Below are 19,953 nucleotides of genomic sequence, written 5' to 3' on the forward strand. Positions count from 1 at the left end.
AGACAAGCATACAAAATCAAAGAAAAATCTGTGGCTTCCCTCTAATCCATTAAAGCTAGGTTGATCCAATAGGTATCTAAGGAATGGAGGGCAAAGAGCATTGTAAATGTAGCAAGTATCTTTGGAATTTTGGACTCTGCTCCTTTGAAAAAGCTATAAACAAAGTTCACACCGGGTTCCCCTCTCTCTCTCTCCCTCTCCCCCCCCTCCCCCACTCTAGTGTCTCTTGGAATTGGGTACATAGGAACAAGGAATGGTCTGTTCTCTTGTATCTCCGAGAAGATATCAGAGGATTGCTAGAAGACTTAAATTGGCTACATACAAAGAAACATTATATGGAAGAACAGTTACTGGCACACCTACTACTCTCACTTCACAGTGTCTTAGAGTCCGAGACCAAATATCTGTACTGCAATTAAAGAGTCCCTTAGCCTGATCCCCACAAGTCCAAATCAGCTGGCACGGGCCAGCCACAGGTTTTTAATTGCAGTGTGATCATACCCAGTGTGTCACAGCTAAAAAGAAGAAGGAACAGATTGTTTAGCATAAGTAGTTAATACACATTTTGAGGGACCATTCAAAATGAAGTGGCCCATGAAGATTCATGTTTTTAAATCTTACAAAATCAGTTCAGCCCTCTTGCCAATGTATGTCCCTGTATCAGTGAGAGATTACTAGTTACTATTACTGTCTGAATATACACATCCTTAAATAATAAATATGTTTTTTTTTCTATTTTGACAACTGACACATTAGTTTTGAATTCCAACCTTACCTGGGACTCTGTTCTCACTGAAAGTGAGGCGCTTTAGGTCTGTCTGAAGAATTGTGGTTCACAAAGTGACTGAATGAAAATGACACATTGGCCATGAAAGCGAGAAGGTGAAAGCCTTGGCCTAGAATGGACTTGTTCTGCCAGAGCAGTGATTCCCGAACTATTTTCTGCAGAGAGCTGGCTGGGTATGTGTGATGCTTGAATATGACCATTATTATCATCGTTTCCACAACCGTTATGCAGTTACAACAAATCTTGTACAAAGTATGTCACAAGGTGTAGATGGAAAAGTTATGATTTGCTAAGTATGATTATCCTGTTTATGACAGGTTTCAGAGTAGCAGCCGTGTTAGTCTGTATTCGCAAAAAGAAAAGGAGTACTTGTGGCACCTTAGAGACTAACAAATTTATTAGAGCATAAGCTTTCGTGAGCTACAGCTCACTTCATCGGATGCATCCTGTTTATATGCATGTGTCATTTTTGTATCTGAAGTTAAGAATATTGGCTATGTACAGGTATCTTATACATGTGTTGTATTCCTGGGTAACACCCAGCAGCAGATAGAATTTACATTGGTGCAACACAGCTATGTATTGATGGCCCACCAACGACACTAAACTCTCACAATGGGGCATAGAAGAAACTCATCCTGCCCAGATAGCTCTTCCTGTGCACACCTCAGCCTCTGAGAGGCCCATGGCCACTCCTTGTGAGTTATCAAACCACGATGTAAGGACATGTGATATGCAGGGAAGCCCTTTCTACACCATCGCTCCCACCTGCTAGTGAGTCAAAGCGCTTTGGAAGCACGGCCTTGAGCCCCCCCTGCAACAAGCCTGATTCCTGCGCCCCCATCACCAGCTAGAGGGCGGCAGGATCCTCCTGAATGCAGATCTCCCCACCCCCACCCCACCGCCACATCCCTGCCTCTCTAGCCCCCTGCCCGGGTGTGGCTCTTGCGCCTTGTCACAGCTGTCTCGCCCCGTCCCCCACTGCGGTAATCTGCGCCCGAGCGCACGGCCCCGGCCTTGGACCACCGGAGGGGAGGGCAGGGGCGGAGCAGTCTGGGCAGCCGCAAGAAGAGGAAGCTCCGCTGCTGCTGGGGCTGCCCGGGAGCTTTCCGCCGGCTGCGGCACCGGCAGCATCTGGCCCCCGGGGAAGCAGCAGGAACGGGGTCAGCTGCCGGACTCCTTCCCCGCGTGCTTCCCTCGGGTGTATGCGCCGGTGCCCAGCCCTGCATCGCCGGGCGCTTCGCCGTGTGTGTGTGTGTGTGTGTGTGTGTGTTTGTTGCATCCCGCCGACCAGTGCTGCCTTTGCTGCTATGAGGCTGCTGGAAACCGATCTGCAGGTGCTGACCCGGGAGCTGTCCCTGTACCTGGAGATCCAGGTGCCGGTGGGGCTCTTCGGTTCCGGTGTGGGCTGGTCCCTGGTGCTGGGCTTCACCGCCGCCTTCGCCTGTTATTACCTCAGTAGCATCGCCAAGGTGAGTGGAGACAGGCGCGGTAGGATGGTTCTGGCGGTAGAGGACTGATAATGCTCTGACAGCATTACATACAGTAATTACATTACATACAGTAGGGTCACCGTCAGGTTAAAAGGCTTTTTTAAAAAGGCAAATGTCCTTGGCTCTGATACAAATCGCCGCTCGCTAAAGCCGAGAGGAGTTTGCAAACCGCAGACACTTCAGCACTAGCCCCCTTTCTTCGCGTCTGAAGTTTCTTTCACCTTTGGACAAGTAAGAGCAAAGCCGCGTTGATCCCACTTTCTAGGCGGCTTCCAGTCAATATCACTGTCGCCTGCACTAGAAGGGTGCTCCTTTGTTTGGGTTGCACACACTGCCGGGGAAATGCTCATTTGCTTACACAAACTGATTTACGGGATTTTTAGGTTTATAAAGTCTATTTTTTCGTATCCAAATTTTTTTTTTTGGGGGGGGGGCAGGGGGATGGTGAGAAAATTGCCTTGACAGCATCCTTTTGTCAGTTTCAGTAGACAGACCTTGGGTACAAGGAGCGTTGGAAGGAGAAATTAAGAAAATTCTCCCCCTTCTAAACCATCTGTTCTCTGGCTCTAAGCATTTACTGACATTGCAGCCAAAGAAAGTACTTTATCTTTCTCCTCTGTACAATTTTTCTGTTCCCTGCATTGTCATTAGTTAGATATACATACTTTAATATGCAGCTCAGATACTTCTATGTTTCCCTCCCTGTATTTCACAAATAATTGACTCTGAAGGGGTTCACTCACCACAGGTGCACCTCCTTGTGGCTGGGTCTGGTTATTATTTTTTTACCCCATCTGGCACTTCTGTTGGTCACCCCTGTGTCTGAATTGGGTGCTCCCTTTTAACTCAGCCTTCTGACCAGATCACTTTATAGTCCCTAACCCCACTTCCAGGGTAACACAGTCACACCAGACAAGCTGTCAGGACACCACCTCAGAGGTTCTTCCATTGCACCTCTAGACCTGCACCACTTCCCAGTGGCTGGTAGGGGAAGCCAGGCCCTCCTGCTAATCCAAGGACAAGTTTGCCTAGCAATCCAGACCTGCTCAGTCTCAGTTGTTGTTTTCCTGCTCTTTCCTACCTCACCACTTATCCCCTGCCTGTTTCTGGGTTTATCAGCAGAGCTTCCTCGGCTCCTTGTGGCTACATCACCCCCTTAGACCTCTTGTGAGACTGCCTAGTCCAGGACAGGACCCCAGGTCTTACTCTCCCCCCAGCTCTCCTCCTTGCCCCTGACTAACTCCCTTTCCCTCTAGAGCAGTGGTTCCCAAACTGGGGTTCGTGAAAATGTATCGGGGGTTCTCAGAAAAAAATTCTGTAATGGTGGACAGAGCCATCCCTAGGAACCCTGGGCACCAGGGCAGCCCGAGCCCTGTGACCATGACTTCCTGGAAGAACAAGTTTAAGCTTTGCTGAAGTCGTGCGTTGTTTGCCTGGACTTCTCAAGACCCGAATGCTTGTGGGAGGAACTCTTTATTTGAGCTGGCTTCTTAAATACCTTCATGCTGTTTCACATCTGGTACTCCTTGATGAAACATGTAGGAAGCTTAATCAAAGTGATGTGAGCTACAAAAGTGGAATCTTGGAAGAGTGTTGCCATTTTCATAATGTAATAAAATTAATAATGTAATAATAAAGTGTGTAATAAGCATGTCATAAAAAACTAATTATTTTCAAGATCACTGCTTCTATAATTTATGCTCAGATAAGGGAGAAAATTCCTGGAAATATTCATTATTAGGAGGAGGTTCACGAGATTTGATATTTTCGTGAAAGGGGTGTGGTGTTTAGATGCTGCTTATAATTATTAGAACTGGGAGCACTGGCTGTTGGGAGTCTGAAAAGACAGGAAACAGGAAGTGGGGGGAAGTTGAGGAGGCAGAGTAAGAGCTACCGAGGGTGCAGCAGCAGCTTGGTAAAGAGGTTTCCACTTTAAAAATAAAGTCCTGTTGAAGTTTATTAGTACCTTGCTACAACATTTTGGCAACGAGGATGGATCTTCTGCCTCTGAACCCACCTGCACCCTTTCTGCAAAGCCCAGGTGAGCCTCCAATTGCTTTTACTGCCTGAATCCCTATGTTTGAGACTTATCTGCTTGCAATCAGTGCTACAGAGATTTCTGAAAAAAGACAGCATGCTCTGCTAATCCATTGCCTTGGAGCAGAAGGGCAGTGTATATTTTACACTTTTCGCATTGCAGATGATAAATATGATACTGCACTCACTGCATTAAATAACTTTTTTGTGCCAAAAGTGAATATAGTACCTAATCGCTACAGATTTTGCCAGTGTGAGCAGAAAACAGGGGAGACTATAATGCAGTATTTTGCTTCCCTGAGGAATCTAATTGTAACTTGTGACTTTGGGAATATGGCAGATGAGATGATTAGACACCAGCTCATTGAGAAAACAACCATGCTTCATGTAAGAGAACGTTTACTTCTAGAACCACAACTTACACTAGAAAAAGCAATAACCATTGCTACCCAGATTGAGTCAGCTACAGCTGAAGCCAACATAATGAGCATGGATACAGGAGGCAGAGTTCAGGCTGTGACTCTTTTGCAGAAAAGTTCACTATTGCTGCAGACAAAACAATTACAAGGAGAAAACTAATGGAAAACCACTGAATCAGCAAATTCAAAATACAATAAAAGCATGCTTTCACTGTGGATCCCCACGGCACCTTGCAAGCTACACAGGATGTCTGGCAAAAGTAGCTCAGTGCAATCATTGCAAAAAGATTGGGCATTTTGCTAAAGTATGTTGCAGCAGCCAGTTCAATCAACAGGTGCATGCAGTTACAATACCAGATGTTACTGTGCTGAGAGTGGACAAAATCACTACTGGACATATTCTAGAACAAATAAAGTGCACGGTAAACATTTCCGCCATACGTTCAGGCAAATCACACTCTATTCAGCTAATGTTGGACATTGGCTCAGCAGTATCTATACTATCTGGTTCCATCTATTTGCATTACTTTAAAGATGTGCCTCTTACTGAACCAAACTTCACTTAGTGTGCTATTTGAAAAAACATATTCCAGTACATGGCTGCCTGCCAGCAATTGTTACTTTTGGTGATTGCTGTGTAACTGCAGAATTCTACATTGTCCACAAAGGCACTCCTATCTTTGGCAGAGATTTATTGGCTGCTTTAAATCTCAGGGTAGTTAATGGATGAATTGGTCTTCCTCAGCAAAACACTTTTGTGGTACACACACCGGTTTCAGCTGGGATCCAACACCAGGTTGAGGAGAAACTCGGCTGTGCTTATTGGTTTCTGCATAAAGTTAAAATGCGGAATAATATGATGCCTGTACAACAGAAATTACGGCGCTTACCATTTTCAGTCAGGGAAGCTGTTTCAGAGGAACTTAGAAAACTTGTTCAAGAGGACATTATTGAAGAGATTAACTCCTCGGAATGGGATTCACCTTTAGTAGTGACGCAGAAGAAGGGTGCAGGCATTCGCCTTTGTGTGGACTTAAGGGAGCCAAATAAAGCTAATGTGATTGATAGCCATCCTCTTCCTCACATAGAAGAAATATTTGCAGAACTCCGTGGAGCAAAGATGTTTTCTACTATTGATTTGCAGACCGCATACTACCAGGTTATGTTGCATGAAGATAGCAGAGACCTCACAGCATTTATGACACATGAAGGACTATTCCGTTTTAAACGTATCCCATACGGTCTCGCATCAGCCCCAAATGCCTTCCAAAAATGATGTCATTGATTTTGAAGAATCAACATGGAGTTCAGTGCTATTTGGATGATATTATCGTGTTTGGAAATACTTTGGAGGAGCATGACAATAACCTGCAGTCGATACTAAACTGCATCAGCAAAGCAGGCCTCAACCTCAATAGGTCCAAATGCAAATTTAGACAAACTGAACTCTCCTTTCTGGGGCATACAATTTCACAGGCTGGACTAAAACCTGATCCAGATCATATCCTGGCAATTTCAAATGCTCCTCCTCCAGCAGATTTGCAAACCTTACGTTCCTTCTTGGGTCTTACCTCCTGGCATGTAAAATTCATTCCCAATTACGCTTCTGTCATTGAATTGTTATGAGAGTTACTACGGAAAAGTTCAACCCTAGTGTAGACAACGGATGCACAAGCTAGTTTCGAAACGGTGAAAGACTTGATTGTACATAGTCCAGTACTTGCACTATTCACTCCTGCGTTGCCCGCAATTGTAACTACTGATGCTTCTGATTATAGACTTGGGGCTGTCCTGGACAACACAGAGAGGACTGTTGCATTTGCTTCAAGGACACTAAGTAATGCTGAGAGAAAATATTCTAAAGTCGAAAAAGAAGCACTTGTTTGTGTCTGGGCTACTGAAAAATGGAGAACTTACCTGTGGGGCCGCATGTTCAAGTTGCACACAGACTGCAGACCTTTGATGACATTGCTCACCATGAAAGGACTGGGAAGAGTAGGATATTATATTGCTAGATGGTCAGTAAGACTACTCTTTTTCAATCATGAACTGGAATGTAAGCCTGGAAACCCAAATGTGGTAGCTGATTGTCTTTCTCGCCTGCCTTTGCCTTCACCAGATGGTCTACTGGAGGATGAGGATGTAGTAGTTGCGCTTATTACAAGCACTCTTACTGCAGTTACAAAAGAACAATTTCAAGCTGCTTGTTCAGCATGTCCAATTCAACAAAAACTATGGGAATTTCAGACAAAGAGATGGCCCAGTAACCCTAAAAACCTTGACCCAGTTTTGCTGCCTTATTTTAGAGTTCAGGATGAACCTTTTTTGCTTGATGGCTGTGTGCTACGAGGTACACACCAGCTACTTGTGCCAGAAGAATTACACTCAAAACTCATACACCTGGCACTCAATACTCATCAAGGAATTGTCAGAACCAAACAATGACTACGGGATCTGTATTGGTGGCCAGGGATGGACTCTCAAACTGAAGCACTCATACAATCCTGTGTCACTTGCCACATGCATGATAAGACAACAGTGACATGTACCCCTCCATTACAGCCTGTTCCTCTTCCTGCATCTGCCTGGGAAAAAGTGGCAATTGACACTGTAGGACCCTTTGATACTGCTCCAAGTGCCATCACCTTAATAGACTATTTCAGTAAATGGCTTGAGGTAGTGTTTACATCGCAAATCTCTTCTGCTACAGTAATTAAGTTCCTCTCTTCAGTTTTTAGCAGGGAAGGTAACCTCAAAAAAATGGTTTCAGATAATGGTAGTCAATTTACTTCCCTGGAGTTTGAAACTTTTCTAGCAGAGAGGAACATTTTACACAGAAGGTCATCCCTATATTACCCTCAAGCCAATGGGGAAATCAGTTTAACAGAAGTTTGAAAAAGAGTTTGCAAAAGGCTAAACTGAACGGGCGATTGTGGATAACCTTCACTACTGATTTCTTGCAAGCATACCAGGCTATACGACATGCCACAATGCAAAGATCACCCGCAGAGTTACTGCATGGGAAACAGATGAATACTAAACTGAACATTGCTGGACTGTAAAAGGCATGACCTGATGCCCCAACCAAGGATGATGTGAGGAAAAACAGTTGAACAGAACCAAGCAAAGTATAAGGCTTTCACAGACAAGCGGCGGGGTGCTAAGGAACCAAAGTTTGAGTGTGGTTCCTTCGTTAGAATACGAAAACCTGGAATTTTACACAAAGGGGACCATAAATTCACAGCTCCTCTTAAAATCATAGAGAAGAAGGGACCTTACACCTATCGACTTTCTGATGGGCAGGTATGGAATGCTTCTTATCTTGCACCTGCCTATGCACCAAGAGGAGATTATGCCAACACCCAGTCTGCATTGGATGACTTCACTGTAGTATCAACACAACAAGACATTGCACTGGAACAGGGGCTTGAGAGACAGCCTGTCAGACCAGATGACCACCTGTCTGGACTAGAGACAATGTTATGTAGTATCTAGTGTTTTCAGTGTAATATTTCTGCCAACAGTATAGTGTCTTGTTTCATATTTGTTCCTGTGGTTAGAACAACAATTTTTATTTTAATTGGGAGAGTTTCTTAGGCGAGGAGGGAATGTGGTGTTTAGATGCTGCTTGTAATTATTAGAACTAGGAGCACTGGCTGTTGGGAGTCTGAAAGGACAGGAAACAGGAAGGGGGGGCAGTTGAGGAGGCGGAATGAGAGCTACCGAGGGTGCAGCAGCAGCTTGGTAAAGAGGTTTCCACTTTAAAAATAAAGTCCTGTTGAAGTTTGTTAGTACCTTGCCTGGTTGCTACAACAAGGGGTTAACGAGTTGTTAAAGTTTGGAAACCACCGCACTAGAGAGTGACTATAGACCTCCTCCCTACAACCCCTTCCTGCTCGCACTTCCTGGCTTTATACTATTAGCCCAGCTCTGCTCCCAGCTGGGCTTTGTCTGCTATTAGGCCCTATCAAGCCCCCAGTTCTCCAGGTACAGCATCTAAGGTTAATTGACCTCACCAGTCCCACCTTAACACGGTCAGGGCTTGTGTGGGGTAGACCCCATTTCACAGACTCAAATAATTTGGATGCAATGAGCCAGATACTCATCTGATGTATTTTACACCAGGTAAGGATTTGTCCTGATGTTTCATCTGTTGAGAAAGTACAGGGAACAGTGTATGTGATTACTGGGACTATACACAGAGGCTTTTCCATCAAAGGAAGGATGGCTTTGTGGTTAAGGCAAAAGACTGGGTGCCAGGAGAATTTGGTCCTGTTGCTGGCTGGGATTTAGGCTATGCTAGCATTTTCTTCAAATTTCCCACTGTTGCACTACTGCTGAGAAGCTAGAGAGGACTAAGTAACATCTTGTTTAAAATACTAGCAGTTTGTCAGCACTAGCACTCCCACAGACCTCAAACTTCCTGTACAAAGGGTGTGTTGATTAAGCTTTGTGTTTCTTTATTTCCCCATCTGTGAAATGCGGGTAATAATATTTGCCTGTTACACAAGCTTTCTTGGGACATAAGTCATATTTGCAAAGTGCTTTCTATCCTTTGATGGAAGGCATTATGCCAGCATAAACTATTTTTCATGAGAGTATAAGTACTTTAATAACCTGTTTTAGAAACATCTCATGAATCCATAATGTTTAGAATCAATAGTGTTGTTTTTTGCTTTTTGCTGCTGCTTTTTGATGTACTTATGTTTTTAAAATGAAAGCAAAAATTAATTACGAAAGTAAATCAGCTTGCTGGTAGAGAATGAAACGGCCTTGTTTGAATTTTGTTCATGGATGCTGCATACCTGACTGTGGTCTCTCTTCCTAGAAACCTCAGTTGGTGACTGGCAGTGAGAGCTTCAGCTGCTTTCTCCAAGAACATTGTCCTGTAGTGACAGAAACTTACTACCCCACAGTATGGTGCTGGGAGGGCCGGGTGCAGACCCTCTTGCGTCCCTTCATCACCTCAAGACTCCCAGTGGAGTACAGGAAGTGAGTGCCTCTTTCTTGCAAGTTACTAATTTTTCTGCAGCCACATTATCATCAATGCTGATAGTATTTCATGTAACTAGTACTTTAGGAACCACCAGAACTCAGATACCACAGTAATGCAACCTAGATAAATGTATATGTCTCAGGTAGTGTATACCATACCTTGGGGGATATGGGGAGCATACTGTTACTCTTTTTCCCAGCTCAAAAACTGCTCCTTTAGTATTGCTTTTAACTCCCCACCAGAGCCAAATTCAGCTCCTTGGTAAGTAGGTATAACTCTTCTGAGTTCCAGGGATAAATCTTGTCCCCAGGTTTATCCTTTGTTCTTGGATGCTTGAGTTAGGACATGAATAGATATTTATATTTATTGCTCCTTCTCTAATAATTTCCCTTACACACACATGGGGCTCAGTCTTCAGGTCCTTCAAAACTGCATTTGGCACAGGCCCCGAGGGTGAGGGAAAAGTGGTTTTATGTCACCTTTACAACTCCCCTGAACCTAGGCCCAGGCAGATGCTATTTCATCCCCTTGTGCAACGTTGAGTAGCTTCAGCTTGCACCAGCTCCCAAAGGGATATTCTGAAGGACAACTAGGATGGCTGGAGCACAGCACTGCTTTGGCCAGGCCCTGTTTTCCTGCTCCACAACATTTCCTCTATTCCCGGGTCTGTGAGGAAGGTGGATAGATCTGGGAACATGGACTTTATGCCACTCAAGCTTTGCCTCATTCAAGAAGAATCCCCAACTGGTCACGTAGAGCAGCTTTAAGTCTGCTTCTTGTTGCTGAAGCAGTGCAAAGCAGACTTAGCAGCGCCCAGGATTTGGCTTATTCACTTTAAAATATGTGATACAGCAAGTGCTACTAGTGTTGTACTTGTATTGCTGAGGAAAGAAAAGTTATACGTAAGGCAGGCCTCATTATGGTAATTTGTAGAGCATTTGAGTGTTTGTTCACTTTCTTCATCAGAAAGTTGCTAGATGAAAGGGAAAATACAGTATGCTTATAAAACTGACTCAAAACTTGATCTGACGGTTTAAGCCTTGTTTCGTTTCTTGGCATATTATCAAGTTTGTTGCAGTCTTAACGCAGATGAGTTTTAAAAGTACTAACTAGCAACATTTGTAGACATAGGGCTGGGGTTCTCAACCTGTGGCCTGTGTGCCACTTACAGTCCAATCAACGCAGAGCTGTGGCCCATGTGATATCCTCAGGGCCATACAGGTAGCATTGGATGTGGCCCACATAACACGTTGTGGGCCGCATATGTGGCCCAGAATGGTAAATAGGTTGAGAACCACTGACATAGGGTGACATCCTGGCCTCATTTAAGCAATGTGTGTTTCTATCAATAAAACATACACACACACAGAATCCCCTTAACTTACCAAAACAAAACCCACTGCACACATTTCTCCCCCAAGGAGATGATGAGAGAAAAAAACGTTGCTTAATTTCCTGCTAGATGTCATTCATACAACAGTGACGAGCCTGTTATTAGAATCTCTATAGAAGGCAATGGCAAAAACTTCCATTGATTTCAATGGGACCAGGATTTCACCAGTAATTTACAAAGGACTAGTGGTGGAAATCAGCATAGCTCCACAGAGGAAATATACTGACTTACACTAGCTGAAGGTCTGGCCCTTAATGAATTACAATTACACACAAATTTTGCCAGCTAATACTTTTAATACTAAAATAAGATGAAGGATATAAATTCCACAACTAATATTTTCAGAACTGTAAATACCTTTCATGGTACATTTTAAAAAAAACCTAATCAATATTGTCTCTTGAACTGTTCCTTTCAGTGAGCTTATTAAAACAACAGATGGAGGACAGATTTCACTGGATTGGTTTGATAATAATGACAGCATATGTTTTCCGGATGCCAGCACAAGACCCACTATCCTATTACTGCCTGGCCTCACAGGAACAAGCAAGGAATCCTACATTCTTCACATGATCCAACAGAGTGAAATGCTGGGATATAGGTACTCCTAGCTTTACTGGCTAGCGTTTTGCGTGTTCAGCTAAAATTGTGTGTGTGTATAAGATGTCTACTAGAGCAAATTATATCCACAGAAATAAATTACATAGGATAATATTTGATAATAATAAATAAGAATTGTATAGAGCACTGTATGAGCCTATTTCTCTACTGACCTCTACCTCATGCAAAGTGTGTGCAAAATGCAAGATGTCAGAGCAGCAGCTTTCAGATATACTTTGCTCAGGTGTAAATTACCACACAAGGTGTAAGGGAATGGAAAATGATTCCCTTAATTCTTTATAAATGTGTCTTATTAATTATTTTTGTAACCTTTCCTTTGTTCCTTCAAGAGGAAGGCTGTTGTGTTGAGCTCCAAACAGGCGAATGTGGAGGGGACTTTTGGGGGATGCCAGCTCAGGCAATGGCTACTGGATCCATACTTACTCAGATCCAGTGACCACAAGCCCTTATCTACTATGTGTAGAGGGGCAGCATTCCAGCCCTGTAACTGATGGTAAGGGGTAGATTTTGTCACGCAAGATCTGTTCTGCCCATAGCCCACTTATTCAGGCTTTGAGGAAGAGTTGGGTCAGGGAAGTGAATTGGATCATAACTAGGGCTGACAGGTGCAATAACTTTGCTGCTGTTCTGCTTTAGGATGAAATAACATGGTGTACCATTATGATTATGTAACCCACACACCTTCTGGGTGTGGTGTTCTGGCCCATCTAGTGGCACCGAGACTTAAACGAGAGAGAGAGAGAGATTAATAAGTTTGCTCTACATCCTTGGCTAAGACACAGTTGGCTTTTAGCTCATGCTGTAGAGGCTCATCCACTAAACTCCAGAGGTCTCAGGTTCAATCCCGCCTGCCCACCAACAATCGGGGTCTGTCGGCATTACAATTACTCCAGCATCCCTATTTCAAGACTATTGAGTTTTGTCCCTGCAGACTGAGTTCTGGCACTGAGTATATTCACTTCTGCAAATGCTCATGTATGACTATTCATATTTGGCTACTCATTCTCCACATGGAGGTTCAGATACCTGTATTACTTTTTAAAAAATTGTAAAATAACTTAAGAACCCCCACCCTGAAACCTAAAACATGGGTACCTTATTTAAAAAAAATATATAAGTATTTATATGTATTCATGACAAATGTGTACACATCAGGGCACCCAAGAAGAATATAGCTTTACAAAAAAAAAGTTTATGTCAGATCACAACAGAATAGGGTGGTTTTGTTTTTAATTAATTTTAAGCAATAAAATCACTAGAATTAAAAGAAAAATAAGTCCATCTTTTTTGCATTTAATCAACTTTTTAAAAAACTAAAAGTTTTTAGAATAGAGAGGAAAAATAAAACAATAAGATTTATCAAGAAAACCAAAGATCTTTAAATCGAGGTAATTCTTACTACCAGAAAGCTTTGCCACTATCACTAGGATCAAATAGAGAGAGGTCCATGCTGCACCGATTGAAAACTCCCCTCCCCAACAACCCAGACAAAACTCTGGGGTGTTTGGATCTGTGGTTTTGGTTCTGGCTCATGTCTACTACCAAATAAACATAATATAGACTAACTCTGATCCTGCAATTTGATCTTCATGGGCAGATACATGTGTCCATATAGAGCCCAACTGACTTCAGTGAATCTCTGTGCAGGCATAAGAGCCATCCAAGCAGGTCGGATTGCAGGATAAGAACTTTACATATTTAGTAAATAAGTTTAGACTTCTTACTGGAACACATTTCTTTATGTATTTCCAGTACATTTTTATTTTTAAATGACCTTTAAAAATAAAAGTGTAATTCTAAGATGATTCTTGTACATGTCTATACAATAAACAATGTATATATTCAGATTTATCTTCTCAATTTTTAGATGTGTGGTTTTTAACAACCGAGGAACTGCTGGTGAGACTCTCTTGGTAAGGATCATTTTTTTAAAAAATAAGAACTTTCATTGTGTAGACAGCATGTATTGAAGTCATCAGTGTTAATTCTTAGGGCTGGATTCTAATCTAAGATGACCATGCTTGATGTGGCAAATTAACAAATGACTAGTATAGAATCTAATCTGTAGTTGACTGAGTGCACATCTCTAATTATATTTATTCAGATTAGGATAGCACCCATCTTCAGTTTTTAACCTCAGTTCTTGTAGTGGAATATGCTAAAATGTGGTTGGTCAGTTAGGGCCAGATCAAAAGCCCTGGAAATCAATGGAAAGATTCCCATTGACTTCTGTGAGTTTTGGGTAAGGCCCTTAGTTCTTGATTTTATAACTGGCATATATTTACCTTTTAAAAAGGCTATTAATTTCTTATATGGCATCTACTTTACTTGTAGATGCTCCATGTTCCTTGATAAATAGCAAACCATAGACGTTTAAAGTTCAGAAATCATACTGTCATTTTCTGAATTTTGGATGGTTGGATGTCATCAATAAAAATGCTTTGTGATAGCTGCTTTTCTGGAGGATAACAAGACTTTTGCAGCAATAAATAAATGTACTATAATCTGCACAATACAGATGGAGTATATTACATTGATGTATTTAATTTTATAAAAATTTGAATAATTTAATATGTCTACCAGCAAAATTAATATCTTTTGTATTTTCTTCTCCAAAAATACTATAGTATCTAAATGTGCATTTGTAATTTATCCATTGCAATATTTTCTAATGTTTTAACACATAAATCAGAAATAAGCAGTGGCAGTTACTTTAAACCAAATTGTCTGTATGAATTTTAACTGGATCTGGATAAAATTTTTAAAAACTTTGCCATTATTAACTGACCCACCATTATGCATTATTGTATGAATGAACCAGTTTTATCTGAAACATTTTGTTTTGTGCTATAAGCCTACTTTTATTTTTTTCCCAACAATTACAATACAAGATGAGCTAATAGCAGAAGTTGTTTTCAGGATTTACACAGCATATTATTTTAGAAACTAGTGATAAATTACTGAAATCTTAAAGCTAAGAACTTTTTGCAGCTAGGCTCAAGATGTGCTGAAGTATTGCCAAATAAGCTTTGTTTCTTCATATATATTTTGTTGGCAAGTTCTGCAGCTGTTATGAGTGTGCACAATACTGTGTATTGTTTGCATTTTTTAATCCACTGATTTTTAAAACAACTTAAAATGCCCATTGTGCTTTCTCTTAACCCATTAAAATGTTTCAGCGAAAACACTGCCATGTTAAGAGTCACTTTTCTGCATACTTTTGGAGATGTATATACAAAGCTGTTTTGTGACACACAAAGTCCTTGTTGATGAATTTCAGATTCAGTAAGTGAAAAGATCTCTTGTTTCAATGCTTTGTGTTTATTTCAGTGTAATCGGCTTAACATATTTTATAAGATCTTACTATGGACTAAAACAGCTGAAGTTATAACATTTTTTCTGCAGGTTTTTCCCCCCACATATTTATATAAAATCCCCAAGTAATGAGTCTGAAGCATAATTAGGCAACATAATAAAACATAGTCATGACAATAATTCTTGTTCTTGTCTTTAGAGAGTGATTTAACTTTAAATTTCTATTAAACAATGCCTATTTAAAGGATCAGGATTTAAAAAATACTGGTGTTCTGTTGAATGTTAATCTGTTAGATTGAATTATTGTTTTTAAATGATCATATGTTAGATGAGCACAGGCATTTCATTTGAAAAAGCAACAGATAAATTTATTTTATTGTTTTAAAATATCCTCATACAGCATATAGAAATGCACTTGGGTTACAGGAATTAAATGTCATATAAGCCCAGTATCTCTCTGTTTTTACAGTATTTAAATCAAGCATACTTTCTTATGAAAAACATTGTAATCTCTGAAAATAATTTACTTTTCTTTCTGCAGACTTGCCTATTTAATTGAAATAAAATACATTCACACTCAGTTTATAATTAATTAGCTGTAATAAAGTAAGTGGTAACTCATGTCGTTTTAATTATCCCAGTCCCAGCTTTTTTCCTCCTTTTTGTATTTTATTTTTAACTTCAGTATTTTTATATTCTTGTTAGGTAAATTGAAATGAATTAATTTTGTCTAATTAAACGTGTTAAAACCAGCCACAAATTTCCAGACTGTTTAATTGCAAGCAGTTAAAAGTTGAAAATATGTTGTTGCCTCAGGTTCATGAGATTCTGAATGAGCAAAACTAAAACATCTTGTATGATATTTTAAATACCTGAGGTGAAATCTTTATCTTGTTGAAGTCAAGGGGAGTTTTGTTACTGGCCTCAGTAGGGGCAGGATTTTTCCTTGGCATCTTTAATAACAAATATCCAGTTAAAAATCTTTGTTTTGGCATATATGAAATCCACAGGTTACAACTGGGTGGGTGTGGGGGTGGATGTTATGCGGGGGGGAGCTATTTTATTGGATTCTTATTGTGCCTGAGGGTAGATGCCTCCATTTGTACTGCCTTCCACAACCAGGACAGGTAAAACAATAAAGTCTTGTTTATTCTTTGGGTAAGTGGAGGAGAGATGGGACAATAAGGAACAGGTGAAACTCTCATTGAACGCGGTGGGAGTCTCTCCAGACCCCAGATCGGGAAAGGATTCCTATTCAGAACTTGAAAAGATGCTTAAAGTTAACTTGTGCTTAAGTGTTGTCCTGAACAGGAATGGAGAACACACATCCTGAAGAGCTTTCCTAAATCAGAGATTTAATGAACAGATCTCTTGTTTGGATGCCTTTCAGTGTAACCAGCTTCAAATATTTTTGTATTTAAACTTCTGCAACAAACTAAGATATCAGAAGTTATAATGCTTTCTTCAGGGTATTCTCTGCTCTAATTAGAATTGGAAAATGCTCAAAGGGACAGCCTAGTTTAAAAGAGGTGTTAATAGCATAGTACTAAAGCTATTTTAAACAAGACTTTTTGTAATACCTAAATATTGACTAGTTTTTTAAAAGTTTCTATATGTAAATTTAATTTTACTGAATATTTGCTAGCACATTTAAATATGGATTAAGATGAAGAAATGGGCATCACACACATTTTAGAGAGTTCTTGTAGGCCACTCTCCTTTCTACACATTGCAGTCTTCATGATGTGCTTTACTTCCTCATAGATTTTTAATTAGCAATGATTTCTATCAATTTTTGAACAAATTTCAGCCATAGACTCTATGTCCAGAATTTGTTCAGTTAATTTTTGGAAAGTTGCAGATATTGAGCATACCTCTCAGCTGTTAGTTGTTGTGCTCAAAAATATGACTCCTACTGCCACTTCTTTCCCAAAATTATGTAGGTTCATCTTACTGTAGTTTGATGGGAAATGTTAAGTGTGTCATGTTATGTAAACCATCCAGCTTCCACTTTGGTTTGTCCTTAAGGATGATGCAAATACTTATGCTAGTGTTTTTCCTTGTCGCTCCTTACAGACACCAAGGACTTACTGTGCTGCTAACACACAGGATTTGGAAGCTGTTATTCATCATATACACAACATACATGCCTCAGCTCCATTTATGGCAGCAGGTGTTTCTATGGGCGGGTAAGAATTTATATAACAGAAATCACTTTAATTTAGTTTACCAATCATGAACTAAGAGTGCTGCTGTTTGGCTGTAGTTTAGTGTAGTGTAATGTTTTCTGGAGTGAAATGGAGTAAAAATAGTTAATACAGTTACAAAAATCAACAAAGATCCTAATTAAGGGTTCTGTTTAGCAGGATGCATGATTTAGTGGGATGGGTGCTCATCTACATGGCTGAATTTCATTTCTCAGACCCCACAAACAGGTTTTGCAAATGCATTAAATTTTATTTGAAACCCATGGGTGTAAAATTTAACTTTATAGGCAGGTCTCCATTAATTGTTTCGTGACTGTGGAATTTGCCATGGAATTCACCTTGGTTGTAAATTGTGCTCTAAAATCCATTATTTCACTTTTTAAAAAAAGTAGTATCCCTATACTTCATGAGGCTTGTCTAGAATAAGATAAAAGATTTGTTTTGAAAACCATCTTTAGCTAACACATTTTAAAACCTCAGTATAGACAGGACAAGTTGCAGTTTTAATTCTTATTGCTAGTAGAGATAAAACCTTGAGGGGAGCCTAGAGTTCACTTTGACTGGCTAAGATGTTAACAATGATTTGACCTGTCTACACTATGATTTTCAAATGTGCTAGCACATTAACTAGCGCCTTTTAAAAAAAAACTTTTGTATTTGTTTAGACAAGCCCATGATTGCACTGAAAAGCCTAAAAATGTGAATGGAATATAACCAATTTAGTGATGTCTTTCTGTGTTGGCATGTTGGATCATATTAAAGAAGTTCTGTATTAAAGTCACAAATGAGTTTGATTCCCCATGGTTTGAATTCCAGGGTATTACTAATTAAGAGGTCTCTTGGTCTTTGGTACTGTTTCTCTCCCTCTATATGTGAAACTTGCAAGCTCTAATTGTGTTGGTACATTCTAACACAGAGTCTGTTCTCAAAGCAATTATTTGTAACAACAACTACTCACACAGAGAGAGACTCAAAGCAATACTCTGTAACAACAGAAGCAACACCCAGAGACTCCCCGCCCTTTTGTTGTATTCATCTCGCTTTGTTAACAATTGTGATTCAAATAGAGATAGAGGATGTATGTGGATGGATGCTTGGTGTGGCTAATAACTGAATGATCAGGGAGGTGCCAGCCTAAGAATCCAATGTCCATCAGCTGAAGAAGGCGTCAAGTGGAAATAACCAGAGGACCCCCGGAGGGCAGACTGGAATCCACCCAACAGCCTCAAGAATGGGAGAACCAAAGAACAAGATAACATCTGGCAGCACAGAGCCGTCAGGAACGTGCCATCTGCTGATAGATTCAGCAATAGCATGATGAAGCAATTCCCATAGACTGGCATAGGAAGAAATTCCTATAAAAATGGACTCTAGAAAGTGAGAACTTTGGGGTCTGATTCTGCAAACCAACTTCCAGGAGCATCAGATGAGCATCTGACAAGGCCCTGCTCCCTCCTCATGTCCAGGCCACCTGGCCAGTGGCTTGGCATGAGCAACTCTAAGCTGGTAACTATGATAACAGCCTTGCAGAATCTCTGTGTGTGCGTGTGTGTGTGTGTGTGTGTGTGTATGAATGAATGTGTGAATAAATATGAAATTGAATGGAATGTTATAGCTATAATTAACTGCTTACTATGATTCTTCCTGTATTCACAATAAATGCGGTATTTTGCTTTTTCCCTTTTAATAAGATCCTGCTGGTTTTTATTTTATTGGTATAACAGGCAGACAGCCTGAAACAATAGCTCTGAGAGGTGTGAACTGTTCATTCATCACACTGGATTATTAATTATGAAACCTAAACAGGACAATACAAAGTGTCTTAGTGTTAACTATTTCACTGCTGATTATTTTAGCAGAAACATCCAACTAGTAGGCCTCATCTAAAGCCTGTTGAAATCAAAGGAAATCTTTCCATTTACTTCAATGGATTGTGGATCAGGCCCAGTGTGCTTACTGCACAATCCCAAAGTGGAGCTGCACCTTTCCAGGTCCCGAAAAGCACTGAACTGTCAAAACTCCAGCTTCTCCTTGACAACTGCCATCTTGCAGTTTAGACATTGGTCTGTAGAAAAACTGAAAGTGTGGGGCAATGTAAAATAAACAGAAGGTAATATCAAAATAAATAATAGTGGGGCTCCCATGCTGATTTCATTATTCAGCATCAGATCTAATTAAATAAAGCCTCTGTTTAAAAGTTTGTTGTAAAGTTCTGCCAATTTTCTCTCTGTGTGCCCCAGAAGCTGGGGGCCTGGTTGTAGAACGTTGGTCCATCTTGTTGCAGAGTACACAGGCACTTATTAAAATGTCACAAATCAGTATTTCACAACTTCCTCATTACAGCAACTCTACTTCTATCTGCTCTAAAGGATGCAGGAAAGCAGATAAAAAATAAAATAGAGCCAAAAAATAGAGGAAGTGGAGCATAATATATTATGTTCCTTTCCTTGCTTAGCAGCCTGTGGAAGCCCTAGGAGTTAACTCCACTCTAGCAGGGCTTCTCACTTTATAGTTAGGGTTTGTCAGAGGAAGGGTGGGCTTCAGAGAGCATCTGTTTTATATGATTCAGAAGCAGGAAGTAATACTATCAACAAAACCAGTGAGTTAATGCGGCTAAAAGCAGTATTATTAACACTCACTCAGTGCTGGCCCCTATCCAGAGAAGGGAAGTACAGCACAGTTAGA

The 19,953-nt window shown here is 40.7% G+C and overlaps 1 protein-coding gene across 2 annotated transcripts in view; it reads left to right on the forward strand.

Annotated features, from left to right (window-relative positions):
- Positions 1 to 1,735: 1,735 nt before the first annotated feature.
- ABHD3 (abhydrolase domain containing 3, phospholipase) overlaps positions 1,736 to 19,953 on the forward strand; it is a 33,065-nt gene continuing 14,847 nt past the window's right edge. The window contains exons 1-5 of one of the 2 annotated variants that reach the window (XM_038392817.2): positions 1,736 to 2,259; positions 9,565 to 9,728; positions 11,544 to 11,726; positions 13,614 to 13,659; positions 17,138 to 17,250. In XM_038392817.2, the coding sequence (XP_038248745.1) occupies positions 1,993 to 2,259; positions 9,565 to 9,728; positions 11,544 to 11,726; positions 13,614 to 13,659; positions 17,138 to 17,250 (773 nt within the window). In that variant the 5' untranslated portion in view covers positions 1,736 to 1,992. The remainder of the gene's footprint in view (positions 2,260 to 9,564; positions 9,729 to 11,543; positions 11,727 to 13,613; positions 13,660 to 17,137; positions 17,251 to 19,953) is intronic. The other variant, XM_038392818.2, reaches the window with a different exon arrangement.

Source organism: Dermochelys coriacea, chromosome 2, assembly GCF_009764565.3.
Source record: "Dermochelys coriacea isolate rDerCor1 chromosome 2, rDerCor1.pri.v4, whole genome shotgun sequence".
In the NCBI taxonomy this organism is placed as follows: Eukaryota; Metazoa; Chordata; order Testudines; family Dermochelyidae; genus Dermochelys; species Dermochelys coriacea.